The sequence below is a fragment of the Prionailurus viverrinus genome, chromosome C1 (assembly GCF_022837055.1).
Source record: "Prionailurus viverrinus isolate Anna chromosome C1, UM_Priviv_1.0, whole genome shotgun sequence".
NCBI classification, from domain to species: domain Eukaryota; kingdom Metazoa; phylum Chordata; class Mammalia; order Carnivora; family Felidae; genus Prionailurus; species Prionailurus viverrinus.
Window position 1 is genome coordinate 16,829,707 of NC_062568.1, and position 19,906 is coordinate 16,849,612.

At 36.9% G+C, this 19,906-nt stretch overlaps 1 protein-coding gene across 1 annotated transcript in view; it reads left to right on the plus strand.

Annotated features, from left to right (window-relative positions):
- Positions 1-202: 202 nt before the first annotated feature.
- ABCA12 (ATP binding cassette subfamily A member 12) overlaps positions 203-19,906 on the plus strand; it is a 176,646-nt gene continuing 156,942 nt past the window's right edge. The window contains exons 1-2 of the mRNA XM_047871551.1: positions 203-271; positions 14,139-14,232. Of these exons, the coding sequence (XP_047727507.1) occupies positions 203-271; positions 14,139-14,232 (163 nt within the window). The remainder of the gene's footprint in view (positions 272-14,138; positions 14,233-19,906) is intronic.

Below are 19,906 nucleotides of genomic sequence, written 5' to 3' on the forward strand. Positions count from 1 at the left end.
GTTGCAGAGTGCTCCTTGGTCAAGGATTAACCCAGAGGAAAAATCCAGCAGCAGAAGAACTGTGGGTTTCTTACCCCGGCCCTCAGGAAAGCTATGCCGTGAAAAGGCTTTGACCCATTGACACAGCAAGTTGGACAGGGTACCAATTCTTCTGTGGGGCGGAGGAAAAGAGAGGAATTCTCTTGTTCCTGGTGTTTGAAGGATGGCTTCCCAGTTTCATCAGCTTCGGGTCCTGGTCTGGAAAAACTGGCTAGGTGTCAAAAGGCAGCCGGTGAGTAGCAAAAGGGTAGGGAAGGGCATTGGGGGGCAATGCTTCAGGCAATTCTAAATGTTAGTGATGTTAGTGACAGGTAAAAGAGGAATTTGAAGCCATTTTCTGAAGCAGGAATAAGATATTTAGGAATCATCCCTATATCTGTCTTATAGCTAATGAGGCAGGTCCAAACATACCCCAAAGCTGCCTTTTGACTTCAGTAAATTAAAAGGGTAAACCAGAACATGCCCTGGGCAAAGAAAAGGATTCACCTTGCTACTGGTTGAGTTGGAACTAGTGCTGAATTCTAGGTTTCAGGCCAAAATGCTTTCAGAAATTTTCTTAATAAATTTAGTTAAAAATGAGATGAAGAAAGGTATTAGATGAAAGGAATAATACATGGAGGAGAAATGCATTTGTAAACCAAAAGTGATGGAAAGCTTGGTTGAAAAGTGACATATAGAAAGGAAATAGTTTGAAGGCTGTTGGTATAGAAAGCTCCTAAGAAATTTTATTACCTAAAAATTATTTACTAGAAATGTCAAACAAGAGTCAATTTATGCGCCATGCTTCAAGAGTATCATTGAATCACTTAACTTTATGACTACAGTCTGTCTACTCTATTTATTGCGACATCTTTTTTGTGCTCTTACATTCTTGTTTGCTTTTTAAATGACAAAGCTAACTATTAGATACTCATCAGACAGGGTATAGGGAGATTGAGAAAGGAATTGGCTTCTATGAATTGACACATATTCAGAAGAATGTTTGAAAACCAGATAAATTTAAAAAGGCACTCAATATATTTCATTTGAGAGTGGTAATTCCCAGCCCCATATGAATAATATGAATATTATGCAAATAATGTGCATCATAGAAACCAGCATTTTATCTATGTACCTTATCTCACTCTGGGCTTGTTTGCAGGGCCTGACACTGCTTACTTAAGTGTTCTGATGTATGTATTGACAGTGAGAAGTAATGTTCACTCCCCTTTGTGAATGTGGTAGATGAGATTTTAAATCATGTGATTGTATGAGTGTGGGGTTTGGCCATCATATTTTAAATTGTTAATATTATGTATTTATTTATCTTTAATTAATTTATTTTTTAAAATTTATTTATTTTTGAGAGACAGAGCATGAGCAGGGGAGGGGCAGAGAGAGAGGGAGACACAGAATCTGAAACAGGCTCCAGGCTCAGAGCTGTCAGCACAGAGCCTGACGCAGGGCTCGAACTCACAAACCGTGAGATCATGACCTGAGCTGAAGTCAGATGCTCAACCTACTGAGCCACCCAGGCACCCCAATATTTTTTTAATTTAAATCATTAGTGTTCTTTTAAAATTGAGAACAACACAAAAGAAAAACCTCCCATAATGATTCCATGCTAGGTTCCACTTGGAATTGAGCAGGAAGAGTCTGGATTAGGTAGGTGTGGTCAGAAGATGAGAGTTGGGTTCTTGGTTCTGCTTTTCAGCACCTGCATGACTTAAGGAGCATACCACCATTTATGTGAATGCTGGTTTTCTTATTTGCCAAATAGGGTTAGGGGCTACCATATCTATCTCACTGAGTGGTAAGGATCAAATGTGCCAGTATATTTCAAAGTGCTTTACAAATGGTGAAACCTTTAACAAATAGAAGATAGAGGGATTTGGGGTCATGTGTATGTCATATTTTATTGAAAGTAATGGTGGAAGGAAATCTAGGAAAAGGGATTGTGGGAGAGAAGAAGAAATTTATATACAGTAAAGTTTTAAGTGATGAAACTCCATAGTTAAAAATAAAAGCATAGAAGAACTGAAAACTTATATCTGTTATTGCTGATAAACTGAATGCTGAGGTTGTATATTTTCCTTACAACTCCATTTTACCTAAAAATTAAAAAAAAAAAAAAAAAAAGGGAAAGAAAGAAACCCAACCCTCGGGTGAATACTTTCTTCTTTTTCATTGAGAAATTTTATCTTTAGAAACTTTAATAAGTTCTTTCCTTATCTGTAAAGTAGCTGGTATATCAATTTTCTACTTTAGAGTTTCTCTCCATTTTAGTCAATTTCTGCTGGATATGGCATATTTAAAGGAGATGGAATTCAGGCATGCTAAAACATTTTCACCATGATACCTTGTATTATTCCTATGCAGTCAAAAATCCCTAAAAAGCCCCTGGTAATTATAATTTTGCTTAAGGAAAGAGAATACGTGATCTATTAGTTCATTTGGGGACGTCAGAGGATTAAGTCTACCTTGAGACCCAGGACAGATAAGTGTTGGTTGCAGGAAATGAAATCAGAAATAGTTATGGGGCACCTGGGTGGCTAAGTCGGTTGAGTGTCTGACTTCAGCTCAGGTCATGATCTCGCAGTCCACAAGTTTGAGCCCCGTGTTGGGCTCTGTGCTGACAGCTCAGAGCCTGGAACTTGCTTCAGATTCTGTATCTCCCTCTCTTTCTGCCCCTCCCCCACTCAGGCTCTGTCTTTCTCTGTCTCTCAAAAATAGATAAATGTTAAAAAAAAATGATTCTTAATTTGGGGGAATACAGAAGGCCTACTTGAATCCATTACCTCCAATTAGAGGGACACAAGAGACCTTTAGAAAATGGTGGTGCCAAAAGGAGAAGAGTCCATTCGAAAAAGAGAGTGAGAGGGCAAAGAAAGTTACATTTCTTTCTTCATAGTTTGGCTAGGGCCGGCCCTATCTCCTGTCTTAGAAAGAAGACTTGAGGACACAGGTAGAAAGGATACACCTGTGGTAGTGTTAACAGGGAAGGATGAGAAAAACAAGAGGTTGGAAAGCTAGGAGGTGAAATGAAAAAAGAAATTGTGAAAAGGGAAAATATAAACAAATTAAAAGAGAATGTGAAAAAAAAGAGGTATATAAATTTGAATAGAGGACATAGTCTTTATGTAGGGACTGGACTTAATCCATCAAACACTTATTTAAAATACAAGCATTTTTATTTCTCCCATTGTAATCTTTCTGAATATGATAGACAATAGAAATGAAGCTGTGTGACACTGGAAATGTATAGTCTTTAGTGAATGTTAAAGAATAATCACTACCAAGACATCCTCTTCCACTTTGTTTTCAAGAGATTCTATCGCAAAGCAAGATGGTGGGAAGGATAGTCTGTAAGGAAGGAGTTAGGAATCTATTAATGGAGAAACAAATGACATATAAGGGGAAAAAAACCAATATACAGTAAAAATATTAGAGTGGGGATTACTTAGGAAATATATTATAAAGATACATTCTAGAATAGTAAGTGAGAAAAGAATTTCAAACAACTATATAGTCTAATAGAAGGACATTGGGATAAGCTAACTGTTGAGTTTGGCTACAAAAAAAGGGAAGGCAAGATCTTTAATTTTGGAGATGATATCCGTCAAAATTGTCCTTAGAGTAAATATTTCTCTCTTTTTAATACAATCGACTAGTGAAATTCTGGAAAATTTGGGATTATCTAATTGCTTTAATTATACAGGGCCCCAGAATGCTCAAGGGACTTGTCCAGGGTCACACAGAAAGTTTAAGGACTCAAAGTCAGATTTCCCCCCAAAATGGATCTATTCTTTCCCTACCTCTTGCTGCATCTCTACTGTCACTGAGTTGAGTTTCTTTTTCCAACATGCTCTGATCCCTACTCAGAGTTCGGCCCACCAATGAAGAAATCATAATTGCTAACGAGGCCTTAGATACTACTGTTGTTCTTTTTTTTTTTTTTAATATTAGTGGTTACATCAATTCTCAATTATATGGCCAAAGAAGAAGAAAAAAGAAAAAGCAAGCTAAAGGAGTATGAAAAAAATACACTAAGCACCAACGGAAATGTTAGGTAATAGAGAAAATCAATTAGATGCAGTTGCTATCCTGCTGGGCTTGTAATTTAACTCTAGAAATAATGCAAAAATGAAGATTCCACTGGAGATGGTTAGCAACAGGGAGGCTCACCTAATGAGATGCTAGTTGATGATAGGAAACTGAGTCCTGGGACAGTAGAGGCTGCAGCATGAAAGACTAGATAGTGCAAGATCAGAATTATCTTTCATTAAGAAGAGGAGTTTTAGGTAGCCATATCAAGGAATGATTTCAGATCTCTACAGAAGTGGAATCTAATTCCAGATTTAGTATGGAAGAAAGAGAATTACTTTGAGCTGTTTATTTTAACCTAACTGTTTGGCTAGTGGATCACACTTTAGCTCAGTTGGTGATAGAACTAGTTTTTCTGTCACAGACATTCCCACAACTTGATTGATTTCTAACACTTTGGATCAAGTTTGACACTCCTTCCCAATCCTCACCTTGCTCATATGACCTCCCCTCACAGTGTCTAGAGAGAGAGAAAGTCCCCGCTTCAAAATTTTGGAGCAGGTTGGTCTGTATATTAAAATAATTGTTTGATTAAAGCAATTTAGGGTTAAGCTGTCATGTCAAATTTAGTTATAAATCTGATTAAAATGAACTAGGTCCTGAACAATTCAGGCAACAACCTGACCAAATATTGTAGGCCCTTTTTCCTTTTCTGGGTCTGTATCATTTATTCCTTTAATCCCTTTTAATTGTTCAAAGAAAATTTAGATCTACCTGTTTATATTGGTGCCTGTTATGTAGCAGGCATGCCCATTTTGTTAGTTTAGTCTGTCAATGAAGAGCAAATGAGATAAAGACGTTTTAGAAAAGAGAGGAATATAGAAATAAATTAGCTTAAAGTCCAATAAAAAAACTGTTGTTTTAATATGCATCATAGAAGATTTACCGATCTCCAAAATGTATGATAATCTCCAAAATGTATGATAATTTCAGAAGATGTACTTGATCCCAGTTTTTAGATGAGTCATTTCCATAGATGGCAGAAAAGCCCAGTAGCAGAAAGCCTAGTTAACTGAGAGCTTTGCCACTTGTATTTGCTTGTTTTGGGGGTGGAACTAAGGTTTATTCCAGATCTAAAATACCAACCTCTTACTTCAGAATGTGAACTGTGGAATCTTCTTGTTACCAAGTAACAGTCATCCCTGGAACAATGCAAAAGTAAAAGAATGGAAACGGAAGGAAGGAACAGTGTACTTTATACATGGAAGGTTGGGCAATTTTTACTTGCACGTTTGTAATAAAAAAGTTATGGTTTTAGGTTACAGGAAAACCTTTAAATGATTTTCAATGCTCTTATACACTGAACTGATAAAAATTATGGTATTGTGATCAAAGAGAACTAGTAATATATCCTATAGTGCTTTGGCTACACAGCTTAATGCTTAACTCTGCAGGTGCGGAACCCAGGCTCCCTGCGTTCAGACACCAGCTCTACCATTTAGTGGCTTAAGGAATGAAGGTTTATTTAATCTCTTTAAGATTCTGATTTCCCATATGCAAGAGGAAATGGGGTGATTATATTAAATTAGATAATGCACATTAAGTGTTTAACATAGTATCTTGCATAATCTAAGCAGTCAATAAATATTATTAACTATTATTTATTTGGAATACTATATTGAATTGATATTAATTATAAGACCACTTGCCGAGAATTTATCCCAGGGAGGATATTTTGAAATCATATTTAACAGAGAATTGTTGAGGGAACTGGCATTGGTACCCAGGAGGAGAGGGGACTTTGTCTCTCTTCAAATACTTGGAGAATTCTCATGTGGAAGAAGAGGCCAAACTAAGATGAATGAGTGTCAGATGTGGGAATGAAGATACCGCCTTGATATGAGCAAAAACAAACAAACAAACAAACAAACAAACACATGAGGCAATGTGAGTTGTCCAATAATGAAGTTTCTTGAAATAGTGAACTTCTAGTCACTAGAAGCACTCAAGTGGATGCTGGATAACCATATGGCAAAGATGTTTTCCCTAACTTTTCATGTACCAGTCATTCTGGACTTATTTCTTTTCCTGGAATATTCCACCCTCTTTCCCATCTGTGGGTCTCTACCCATATGTTTCCTCTGCTTGAAAGACTCCCACTTCTTTTTCACATTCCATCCAACACACATATCCTCTCTTCTGTCTGACCCTTTTTCATCTTTTAGGTTTTAGACTCTACTCCCCTTGCCTTATCTTTCTTTTATTTATTTATTTTTATTTTTTATTAAAAAAATTTTTTACATTTATTTATTTTTGATAGAGACAGAGCACAAGTGGGGGAAGGGCAGAGAGAGAAAGAGACACAGAATCTGAAGCAGGCTCCAGGCTCAGAGCTGTCAGCACAGAGCCTGACGTGGAGCTCGAACTCACAAACCGGGAGATCATGACCTGAGCTGAAGTCAGAAGCTTAACCGACTGAGCCACCCAGGCGCCCCGATAATTTTTTATTGTATTATGAATGTAAGACTCTCCAAGACCATGATTCCGTGACCAAGAATAGAGAATCTTCATCTGAAACATTTTATTTTTATTGATTTTTCAGAGGTAGGCAAAAGAATCCCCATTGCAGTTTGGAAATTGTGCTGACATTCAGTGTCATTCATTTTGGACATAATGAACTTCAAACCACTCTAGTGCAAGTCTATGCAGGAAAGACAAGTAATATGATTATGTGGAGTGGCCAAGCATAAGACAGTAAGGGATGGTGACATTTGGGATGAAGACTAGAGCATGAATGCTCCATTTAAAAGTATTCAAATAGTAGTAGAAGTCCTCAAAATTTTAAATATATGGTAACACTTAATAATTTAAAATTCATTGGTATCTTATTTTCTTATTTACATTGAGTGAAAGTGATTTTTAAGAGTAATAAAACTGGTGGTTACAAGTAGAATCAGATGGACTAGCAGTAATTAGAATGAAAGGTTCTGACAAAGTAATGCCGTATGAATTACCTAACGTTGAAATTATGTGCTTTGCTCAGATTTTTCAAAAAATTAGATTTGAGAAGTTTTCAAAGATTTGAAACAATGGTTCTTAGCAAATGCAGAGACTAATGTTACTAGGTAATGCAAATTAGTTAACAGGTGCTACAGATCAGCTCTAAATGAAATTTTTGGAGTGAACTAATATTTGGTTAATTCTGGAAACTTCTTAAGATTTAAACTTGAAGTTTTGAGTAGATGACTTTGCTGACCTCAAGGTCATTGAAATGTATCCTGCCATCACCATTAATTTCCTAAACCTTACCACCTAGGATAGCATTCCTGGATATGCAATATGTTTGTTTTTATCTCTTTTCTTGACTCTCATTTCTTCTCTTGTGCTATCATTTAAAAATTGCCTCTCGATTTTTTTTTTGGAAAAATAATTTGGTAATTTATTACAAGGTAAACATACATTTACTATATAATCCAACAAGTCTACTCCTGGGTACTTGCTCAAGAAATATAAAAACATACAGTCTTTATTTATTTATTTAATTTTATTTTTTATTTTTCAAGATTTACATCCAAATTAGTTAGCATATAGTGCAACAATGATTTCAGGAGTAGATTCCTTAGTGTCCCTTAACCATTTAGCCCATCCCCCCTCCCACAACCCCTCCAGTAACCCTCAGTTTATTCTCCATATTTTTGAGTCTCTTCTGTTTTGTCCCCCTCCCTGTTTTTATATTATTTTTGTTTCCCTTTCCTTATGTTCATCTGTTTTGTCTTTTAAAGTCCTCATATGAGTGAATTCATATGATTTTTGTCTTTCTCTGACTAATTTCACTTAGCATAATACCCTCCAGTTCCATCTGTAGTTGCAAATGGCAAGATTTCATTCTTTTTGATTGCCAAGTAATACTCCATTATGTGTATGTGTATGTATATATATATATATATATATATATATATATATATATATATACCACATTTTCTTTATCCATTCATCCATTGATGGACATTTGGGCTCTTTCCGTACTTTGGCTATTGTTGATAGTGCTGCTATAAACATTGGGGTGCATGTGTCCCTTCGAAAGAGCACACCTGTATTCTGTGGATAGATGCCTAGTAGTGCAATTGCTGGGTCATAGGGTGATTCTATTTTTAGTTTTTTGAGGAACCGCCATACTGTTTTCTGGGGTGGCTGCACTAGCTTGCATTGCACCAACAACGCAAAAGAGATCCTCTTTCTCTGCATCCTTGCCAACATCTGTTGTTGCCTGAGTTGTTAATGTGAGCCATTCTGACAGGTGTCAGGTGGTATCTCATTGTGGTTTTGATTTGTATTTCCCTGATGATGAGTTATGTTGAGCATTGTTTCATGTGTCGTTTGGCCATCTGGATGCCTTCTTTGGAGAAGTGTCTATTCATGTCTTTTGCCCATTTTTTCACTGGATTCTTTGTTTTTTGGGTGTTGAGTTTGATAAGTTTTTTATAGATTTTGGATACTAACCCTTTATCTTATATGTCATTTGCAAATATCTTTTCCCATTTTGTCAGTTGCCTTTTAGTTTTGCTGATTGTTTCTTTCACTGTGCAGAAGCTTTTTATTTTGATGAGGTCCCAGTAGTTCATTTTTGCTTTTGTTTCCCTTGCCTCTGGAGACGTGTTGAGTTACAAGTTGCTGCGGCCAAGATCAAAGAGGTTTTTGCCTGCTTTCTCCTCGAGGATTTTGATGGCTTCCTGTCTTACATTTAGGTCTTTCACCCATTTTGGATTTATTTTTGTGTCTGGTGTAAGAAAGTGGTCCAGGCTCATTCTTCTGCATGTAGCTGTCCAGTCTTACCAACACCATTTGCTGAAGAGACTGTCTTTATTCCGTTGGATATTCTTTCCTGCTTTGTCAAAGATTAGTTGGCCATACATTTGTGGGTCCATTTCTGGGTTCTCTATTCTGTTCCATTGATCTGAGTGTCTGTTCTTGTGCCAGCCTCTCGATTTTTAAAAAGAATTATTTTTAAAATAATTTCTAATTTTTGAATTGAAAAAATTTCAAATGTAAAGAAAAGTTGCAAAAATAGTATAAATAATATTCTTTCTAGAGTCAGTAGAGAGTGATGCCCCATCACCTTGGATACTTCAGTGTGCCTGTTTTACAAAGAAAGACATTCACCTCATGACCCAATATCACCATCAAATTTTTGGACACAATTCAAGCTTCATCAGTTGTCCCAACCATGTCTTTTATAACAAAAGATTCCAGTTCAGAATCACGTTCTGAATCTAGTTTTCATGTCTCTGGAATCCCTCAGTCTGTAACAGTTTGTTAGTCTTTCCTTGACATTCATGACCCTGACACATTTTGAACATTTAAGACTAGTTGTTTTGTAGAGTATCTGTTATTTCCTTATTTTTAGGCTCTAGTTATTTATCTTTGACAGGAACACTACACAAGTGATGCTGTGTTCTTGCACCATTGCCTCACATCAGGAGGTGTATGATGTCAATTTGTCCCATTTTGTGGAGAAATTCTTTTGAGACTATACCTCATTAAACTTTCAGTTTATCTATTTGTTTGCTTATGTATTTATTTATACCTACATAGACTCAGAATTCCAGTTTATTCAGTTAGATATAATCTTTTATTGTCATAATGTTTTTTTAATGTTGCCAATGGGTCAAATTTCATGCTCGAATTTGTGATAGGCTGGTTCTATTGATGTGTCCATCATTTTCAACATTCTCTAAGCAGTGTATCTTATTGATCAATTGATTTACCTACCTACCTACCTACCTACCTACCTATCGTATACCTATCACTGTGTCTATAGGCATGAAAACAGTGATATTCTAATAGCAATGAGTACACCTAGCTCTCAGATGCCTACTAAAAGAAGCTAGGGTTTCTTGGGAGAATGGATATTTCCAGGGTTGGGACAGAGAAACTACATGATAAGGCAGAAACAGTTTGTGAAACCAGAAAAAAATAACCAAAGAAGTTATACCCACACATTTGTAGCTCTGTTTTATGTCTCTTTATGCATTTTGGAAACCAGGAATTCATACCTGTATCTTTAATTTTAACCCAACGCTATAGCATTCTCTTTTCTTCTTTTTTCATGTTAAAATTCCCTTGATGGATAATGAGAAACCTGGCCCCTCTTGTGGGTAATGCATTTACTTTTTTGGTCAACTTCCCTGTGTGAAACTAATCACCTGTTTCTTGCCCTGAAAAAACACCTTCCTTATGCTACTTGGGTTCTGACCTCCCAGGTCTGACTGCTGCACTGTGCATTTCTCTACACCTTGCTAGGGATCCACCTTCTTCACTGTGTTACGCTCAGTACTAGTGTGGACTAGACATCCTGGCCTCACCAAAAGGATTTTTAGGCACTGAATTGTTCAGGAAGGGAAAGGGAAGAGAAAGAGAACAGAATGGGACAAATCAGTGGAAAGTAAGCCCTGGAGAAATAAAAAGAGACACATGCCACAGCCCACTAAGGAATTTTAAACTACTCAGGGTGCATATGCCTTTGGAGGTCAAGAACGCAGGGTAGGGGGTGGAACGCAAATGAGGTAAAGAGGCAAATGTGAGATAATTAAAATGTTAGAGGGGCGCCTGGGTGGCGCAGTCGGTTAAGCGTCCGACTTCAGCCAGGTCACGATCTCACGGTCCGTGAGTTCGAGCCCCGCATCAGGCTCTGGGCTGATGGCTCGGAGCCTGGAGCCTGTTTCTGATTCTGTGTCTCCCTCTCTCTCTGCCCCTCCCCCGTTCATGCTCTGTCTCTCTCTGTCCCAAAAATAAATAAACGTTGAAAAAAAAAAATTTAAAAAAAAAAAAAAAAAAATGTTAGAAAAAAATGAACCTTTTAAAAACTGCTTTTCCTTTAGTTTTTGAGTGGGCCTAATATCTATATGTGTAAAATCAATATACCAGTCCTTTCTCCAAATAAACAAAAATGAATCATGGCTCATTGGTTTAGTATTTGGATCCTTGACACTGCATTTGCTTCTAGGTTGTTTATGATAATATTTAGAATGGTGTCGGGAGCAATCCTGCTGCTGTGAAAATTTAAATTTTGTTTATTTCTTGCTTTTGTGATTAACTTGTCAACCTTAACATTCCCAAGATCACAGTGTGGAGGGCTTTGTGTTTATTATCCTTCTAAAATGCAGTAAACAGAAATGTTCTCCAAACCTCTCTGACCTGAGATCCTGGGGGAAATCTTATGATAATGGATTATTTATGGGCTTGCTTTAGTTCTTACCTATAATGGAGTCCAAATTGTCTTAAACTATTCTGATCTAGATTATAGTTTTGTCTGGATTTAAATTGTGTCTAAAATTAATTTCAAAATTTATCAAAACATCCTCATGGAAACATTTAATTAGATCAATCAAAAGAGAATTTAAAGATATCCCATGATATATGCCCCTATTTGAATGTGAATATACATTTGTGCTGGTTCACTTGGTCTCCGTTACTCACTGAATTCTCATGAGGTTGCTATAGAAAATGAATAGATGCTCCTAAAAGTAACTATGAGGCGCTGAACCTACTGAGATGAATCTTTTTTTTTTAAAAAGAATAACCGTGGCCTCAAGTATAAAACCAAGAAATCCACAAACATTAACATTTTTAATCCTAACTCTTTATAGTCAACATTTGAAATAAGTCAAATAGAATAAAAATGGTACTTGTATCTAAGTCTTTGAAGAACAGACTCTAATTTTTTAATGTATCTGAGACTAGGCTAGAATAACTCTTAATATTTTTCTATAGCATTCATATTTTTCTGGTATACTTTCTGTAAGGCATTATTGTTCCTCAGATTAAGATGCTGTTTAAAAAAAAATCTAGCCTAAGTATCTTGATATTCAGATCCTTACCCCCTGTTCTACTCCCCAACTGGGTATGTGACTTTGAGTAAATTAATGGATAATGATGTGCTAACCTTCTGCACCTCAGAGAACAAGAAAGAAAGTTGGATCAGACCAAGGCTTCTCAGCCTCTGCTGTGCCATGGATGTCTTTGGCAGCCTGGTAAAGCCTATGGCCCTCCTAAGAATAATGCTTTTAAGTCAATAAAATAAATAGAATTACCAATAAAACCAGTTATATTGAAATTCAGTTATTAAGGGATTAAAAAGCAAATTTATGATAATGGTAGTATGTGTTTCTTTGGTATAGCAATAAGCAAACAAAATAAATAAACAAAGTGACCCCATAACTACCGTAATTTTTAATGTCACCATGAGTAGGAACAGAACTTTGAGATATCTGCAACAGCAACACTAAAGTGATTTAAAAATATCTGTGGATTTTATTTGTGACAAAGTCACAAGCACATCTAATAACATTGTGGTTCGTTGTCTCTGTTAATCATTAAGGGAAATGCTAAATTTCATTTAAAAGGTAGAGAAAGTACAAATGTAATCTTTTTTTTTTCCTATCCAAGTTTACAAATGTCCTGAATTCTATCCGCTAGATGATGTCAAAGGAACTCTCCAACAAAAATAATCTAGGACTTTATAAACAATCTTGCTAGTTAGGTAAGATGGCATACATTTAGAACTGTTCTCCTCCAAGTATGGTTCATGGATAGCAGCCTCAGCATCACACATCTGCAGCTTGTTAGAAATGCAGGATTTCCGCCCCATCTCAGATCTGCTGCATCTGAATCTACATGTATACACGATTCATAGGTGATTTGGTGTGCACATTAATGCTTGAGAGGCACTGCTACAGATTAAGCTGTTTAGACTGGGAGCTTTTCAGCTGTGATTAAACCAAGTACCCTAGGATTTCTTATATCTGCTTTCTTCCATTTGCTAAAAACTTGCCTTTAAACCTGCAGTTTAAGAAGTTGGTGACAGGCCTCTCAGCAAGGACAGCAGTGCTATAGACACACAATGGAGATTTTCATAATTACTTAAGGATCAGTAATTTAATGGGTCTTGATTGTTTTGGATATTTGAAGAGCCCAGGCAGTAGTCCGAGATTTGTCAGAAATTATCTCTGAAGCTGTGGCAAGTTGGGGAGAAATGGTAACAAGTCTGCATAACCAGATAAAAACTTTAATTTAAAGTCCAATTTAAACTTTATTAAGTATAGGCACAGTTTGTTCTGTACAGTTTCGTTTGAGCAGTGTAACTGTTTGCATAATCACAGTTGATGTTCTTGAGTATACGTGTTACTGGTCTGGAACCAGTTTTTTATGTATGTAACACTAAGTAGTTCACATCTTATGAACTGAATCATGTGTATGTGAGGAGAAAAGCCACTCCTGAAGTGTCTTACAATGAAATTCCCTAATAGAAATTTTGATTAAATAATTACATTTATTGAGCATCTGTTTTATACCAGTGGAAATTCAGAAACGAATAAGACATTGTTCCTGCCATAAAAGAATCACCAATTTATTGTAAGCCAAGCAAAATATATATATATACAGGTAAGTAGGTAGGTAGGTAGGTAGGTAGGTAGGTAGGTAGATAGATAGGTAGTAAGAGTATAAGTTCTATGATAAAAGCAGACACAAGATACTATTTATAGTGGTATAGGGGGCTTGCATAGTACTTTAAGTTCCTGTTTACTCATTGACTTACTTATTCATTCATTCATTTACTGTTTATTGAGCCATTATCCAGTGTCACACTAATCTTTATGGCTGGCCATAGAATGTTGACATTGGAAGTGGTAAGATAAGCCTAGGTTGAAATTATTTGGGATTTTGTATGCCCTATTTAGAATGTTGAACCTTATCCAACAAGCAATGAAAAGATTTTTAAGCAGAGAAATTACTGCTCAGATTTGAATTTTAAGATCATCACTCTTGGGACAGTCATGAGAGATGACTGACTGGAAAGGAGGCTTCAGAAGCTCATTTTAAGGTTTTAAGCCTGGAAAAGGCATTCTTGTGTTCATTTCGAGATCTCTTGCACTTTTAAAAATCTCTCTTTCCTTTCTTATTAATAACATTTACAAGCAAATATCTGATTTGTGTTGGAAGTTTATAATATGTTGTACTTCTTGTCAAGTTTTGGTTCAGCAGTGTAATTAACATTTTTTCCTATTATTATTTTGCAGCTTTGGACACTTGTCTTGATTTTATGGCCAGTCATTATCTTCATAATTTTGGCTATTACCCGGACCAAATTTCCTCCAAGAGCAAAACCAACTTGTAAGTAAATTTGTTTCCCTAATTTTTGGATTACAGTTAAAATTTATTTTGATACTATGGAGTGTTTTCTTCTAAATTTGTTTTAATAGTATTTCTACCTGGTAGTATTTGTATAAATACTTAGCCTGTTTTTTTCTCCAGCTTTTTTAACTGGTTAGAAGGGTGAGCCTATAATACTTATCTAAAAAACTATGAAGCATGTAGAAGCCAGAATGCATTTTAATTTTTATAAAATTAATTTTTATAAAATTTTGACTCATTTATTGTTCACCTCATAAATCTCACCATGGTTTGTACGACACAAACAAGTATCAGTCTCAAGCTAGATCATCCTTTACTTTTATATTGTCACAAAAACCATAGACCGGTATCTGATGAACTGAACAAATGAAATCCAGGGTACTGTAAAAATCTCTTATCTCTCCTCAGGACTGATATGAGTGGTGCAAATGCATCAACACATTTAATTTAAAAGAACATTGCTTTCCAATTAGTGCTATTCCAGCTATTTTTAGTGATCATCAAGTTATAAAATGGGCACGGTGCCCAACTCAGGCCATTATTTTCTTTTGGATCCAGAATGGAGATTCAGGAAAGACACAGAAAAGTCCTCAGAACTGGGTGGGGGAGGGGAGGAAGATGAGAACCCTGATGATCTAACCAGTGTTTTTGCTTTCATTCTTTTTTTAAAAAATTTTTAAAATGTTTTTATTTATTTTTGAGAGACAGAGAGAGGGAGAGAGAGCATGAGCGAGGGAGGGGCAGAGAAAGAGGGAGAGACAGAATCCAAAGCAGGCCCCAGGCTCTAGACTGACAGCAGAGAGCTCGTGAAACATGAGATCATGACCTGAGCTGAAGACGGGCGCTTAACCGACTAAGCCACCCAGGCACCCCTGTTTTTGCTTTTGTTCTTTTTTTTTTTTAATTTTTTTTTAACGTTTATTTATTTTTGAGACAGAGAGAGACAGAGCATGAATGGGGGAGGGGCAGAGAGAGAGGAAGACACAGAATCGGAAGCAGGCTCCAGGCTCTGAGCCATCAGCCCAGAGCCCAACGCGGGGCTCGAACTCACGGACTGTGAGATTGTGACCTGAGCTGAAGTCGGACGCTTAACCAACTGAGCCACCCAGGCGCCCCTTTGCTTTTGTTCTTAAACCCTGAAGCCAGTTTTGTTGGTAGAGGAGTAAAGGTTAAGTGAGATACATCATGTTTCACAGAGCAGCCATCTCCTAAAAAGCTTCTCATAGACTAAATTTCTATAAATCTGATTGTATTTCAGATAAATCTTGGTAATTTACTATATAAAAGAATAGTATGCTGAATTATTTGTAAAGAGAATAATGAGCTGGTGACTCTTAAAAATAAGTGTTTTTCAGTCACTCAGTCTTAAGAAGTAAGATGATAGCCATCATGGAATCTACTTGATTCATACACAATAGAATAATTCAAAAGAGAATATCAATTAAATTAGTGTAAAGCATTTAAACTCTTGATACTGGAATGAATAATTCCTTGCATTTGAATAGCAACTTACCATTTCTAAAGGACTTTTGCTCAAATTATTATGTAGAGTTGTTGATATTTTATTAGGTTGTTTATAAAAGCAGCATAATTTTGTTCTCTTCACGTCATGTGTATATTAGTTCTTTATAATAGATTTAGTCCATTGTATACTCTTGAAATTTATGTATTCTTGCCTATTTTAGGTAGCATGGAGTTCAGAAATAATGCATTCAGCACATAAGGACAAATACTCTTTGAACTATTCTGGTTTAAGATGCTAATTATCAATTCATGAATGATAGTGATAAAAGTTTATTAGCTTCTTTCAACAACTTATTTCTATTAATTTCTTGTTTATAAGGAGTTTTAAGCTATATAATAAGTTTCTCTTACAAAATTTACAAGACAAATATAAGGTGTGTGAGTGAGTAGTCTTAATTGGTGCTACCTGATAGGATTTAGAGATTCATGGAAAAAATCTTGGAGAGCTCTTATAGTTTCACTAAATTATGGGCGGGGGGGACCTTGAAAAAAATCACGTGACAGGTATCTCAGAGACCTAATTTTTTAAAGGGTCTGCAAAAACACACTATCCAAAGAGAGACAAATAACCACGTTTTACTATAGACTTATGATCATACACTAATAATAATTAGTTATGAGGTGATTGTCTTTATGTTTGTGGGTAGGAGAGAACAGAATTATAGGAGAGTTCAGTGGAAGTATTTTTGCTAGTCTCTCAGAACTTATAAAATTCAGTCTAAAAAATAGTTTATTGTTTTTATTAGAACTTTATGAGAACTATTAGAAGGAAGGTACCCTCTCACTTTACAGAAGAGAACACTGGGCAACCTGGGCGATTGTAATTTGCGAAAGTTTGATCATGTGGAATAGGAGGGAAAGGTTTTGGAAACTACCTTTACTTATACTTTGTCCATGAGATTTGTCTCATATTTTGCCATCTTATACATAGAGCCATAATACCTTTGGACAAAACTTTGTGTCCAGAATTTCAACTCATCCTATAGTCAATAGAATATAAAATATAATTTATAACTAGAGGTGCTATCTGTACAGCAAGTTAGAGAAACTAAAACTAGTATAGATGTAGTTACTTTATTCCCTGTCTTGTGGTATAGAGGGAAAACTTCAAAGTGAAAGTTTGGATTCAGGCATTTTTATTCTTTTTTTAAAGCAATTATTATTGTTTTTCTTTGTTTCTCATATCTATCATACTGAAAGATTAAAGTGAGTTCATAATAATAACTAATAAAAATAAATATTTCTTGATCTCATACTATGTGCCAGACGTTTGGGGAGGTAATGGCAGTGTTATTCAATTCCCAGTGCAGCCAACCAGTGCAACAGAGAGATTAAGTAACCTGGCCAAGATTGCACAGTTCAAAAGTGGTGGTGTCAAGATTTGATGAACCCAGGAAGTCTGGCCCTGGACTCTGGTTTTAAGCGTATGAACTCACATTTCTTACATCGAGGAGTCAGTACTGTACTCGTTTCTAAATAATGTTGCATTACTTAGGTTTCATAAAAGTAGACTAAAAGTTAGAAATTTGGAATCTAAGCACCCCTTCTCTGCGTCTATCAAGAAAATGAAATCAAGAAATATGGGGGGGAGGTGCATTCCGATATATGAATCAGTTATCCTAAATGTTAGTATTCAGTGGAGAATTCTGCCTCTGCATGAATCACTGTAGTGATTGTAGTATCATGGAAATCACGTCCTGTTTAACAGAGTTAAAAATCCTTTCCGGGCTACAGTGACTGCTTCAGTGCTAATTGAGCAACAGAGAAATGAAGAAGAAACTCCAGGCTACACCCCAGTTGAAACTCAGCTGTGGTGAGAACAGGAGTTGTCATCCCGTGGGCACATTCTGCTCAGAATAGCTGGGCATGTGTGTAGGACTGATACATCATTCAGAACAAATGTAATTAGTGAATCAAAGGGCTCCCTCCATAGTTTTCTTGACTGATGGGCATCTGTGTAAGTCTGGACTTGGGTGAGTTAGGTAGCTGCTGCAGTGTCTGCCATGGAGGGTACCCGTCCTGAGCAAAATACTTACTTTTGGCATTGTCTGCTTTCACTTACACCCTCCTGTGTTGCCATCAATAGCTTAGGTAACTAGCTTCTGCAAATAATAAGTCCCAGGTAAGGAAAGCATCCCAAGCCTGGCAGACAGGCCAGGATGCTTCTTGTTTGCATAGAGAAGAATGGGCTGAGGCGCCACATTTGAAATAGCTCCAAGCTTTTATAATCTGTACACGCAGTAACTTGTCAGGAGACAAACTTTAAAGCTGAAACACCATGCTTAGGAGCAGAGGCAAACAAAACAAACCCTCCAAAATGCATTTAGACTAAGCCCAGCTATAATGTACAGCGAGCTATCTTTGTCTCCTTTTAACATGCACATACCCATGAAGTGCAGGCAAGCAGTTCCTAATTACTGTGGAACTGACTACTTTTCAAGAACAGAAAAAACCCTGGCATAATGAGATAAGTGGTCTCCAAAAATTGCAGTCTTGCCAAGTAAGGAGCCACATTTCTATGAAGTTAATGAAAAACAGTATTTTTCAAGCAGTTGAAAATACCACTAAAAGCACAATGGAAATTATACTGTGTAAGTATGACCATAGCTTGGATTAAACTGCAAGTGTCCTGGAGCCATCACTTCCTAATACCCCTGCCTCCTCAGAAGAGAAGAAATTCAGCCCATCTCACATCTGCAAATGACCCAGGGGAAGGCAGGAGCCAACTGCTAATTGAATTATATCTAAATTTGTGCTAGCACAGGGTTATACTGAATTTTGCCCGTCTGGATGTGACTCCATCACTTTGGTAAATGCAAGATTGCCATTCCCAGCATGACTTTTGGCCTCCAAAGCATACCTTTTGTCTTCAGGGTTGCAATAAAAATATTAATAGGGGTGCAAATTTATTGAACACTTTACTGTGTGTCAGACACTTTGCTAAGTACTTTGCATCTATTTCCTCAGTTAATACATCAGCTCTATAAACTATGTGATAGGATTGTCCCAACTTTAAAGATGACAAAGTTGAGGCACAAAAATGTTAAGTAACTTACCCATATTCACATGGATGCTTTGTGCCCAAAGCTGGATTTTAAACACAGTTTTCCCTGCAGATACGGTAGTAGTTTTGTTCAGGTCGCGACTGCCAACAATGGCAATCCTAAGATCCGGCTCATCTGAGTTTTACAGCATCTCCTTTTTCTTCCTCATACCACCTGTTAGCACTGCCAAAGATCGAACATGGCTATAAAAGTGAACTCAATTGATTTTTCTACTTGTTAGCAGCTCCAAGAAAAAAATGTGAGAAGGAAGATTGAAATTATTGATTAATTGGTGGTTTGCGTGGTCCATGCGTGTTGCTATACCTACAGCACCTGAACTGTTAAGAGGAAACTATTGTGTGGTTTCATGTTGAATAGGCCTATGAGGCCTCTTACCGGGAAAGGTTGTGAAAGTCAGAGGAGCCAAGCTTTTTCTGGCCCTGCTTTTGCTTCCGACTTTGCGCATGGCGTGTTTCCATGGGAGAGATGGCAAACACATGAGGACCGGATTCCATTCTGGGGAATGGATTTCCCATGATTCAGCTGCAGTAGTTGAGGCACCCATAGTAAATCGTTTCCTGTTCTATTTTGATTGGCTCAAAATTAATGTAGGTTTTGTTCTGGGAAGCTCAGAACCCCGCACCATTCATCTCCTGCCAGGTCTTGCCCCATCCAAGTTCTCCATTGTCATGTGTGCCAGCAGCACCAGGAAGTCTCTCAGGTTAGAAACGTCTGACTCATCCATGCCTCCTCCCTTTCCTTCACCTCCCATAACCATGAGCCAGAATCTGTCTTGTGAAATGTGTCCTGGAGTTACCCCATCCTTTCCATCCCTCCTGCAGTGCCTTGCTTCGAGATCTCATTGTTTTGTGCCTGTATTTCTTCATTAGGTTTTTATTTTGGGGGTGGGATGGGGGAGCACTCTGGAAGCCCAACCTCTAATTCTTCCCATAGTTTATCATCAGATAATCCCTTAAAATGTTCTTTGGGTCTACTAAGTTTCAACTCCCCTTTATCCTACTTTCAAGATGTTCATGATCAGGATTCCTTCAACTTTCAGTTCACTGCGTTCTGCAGTATGAGGC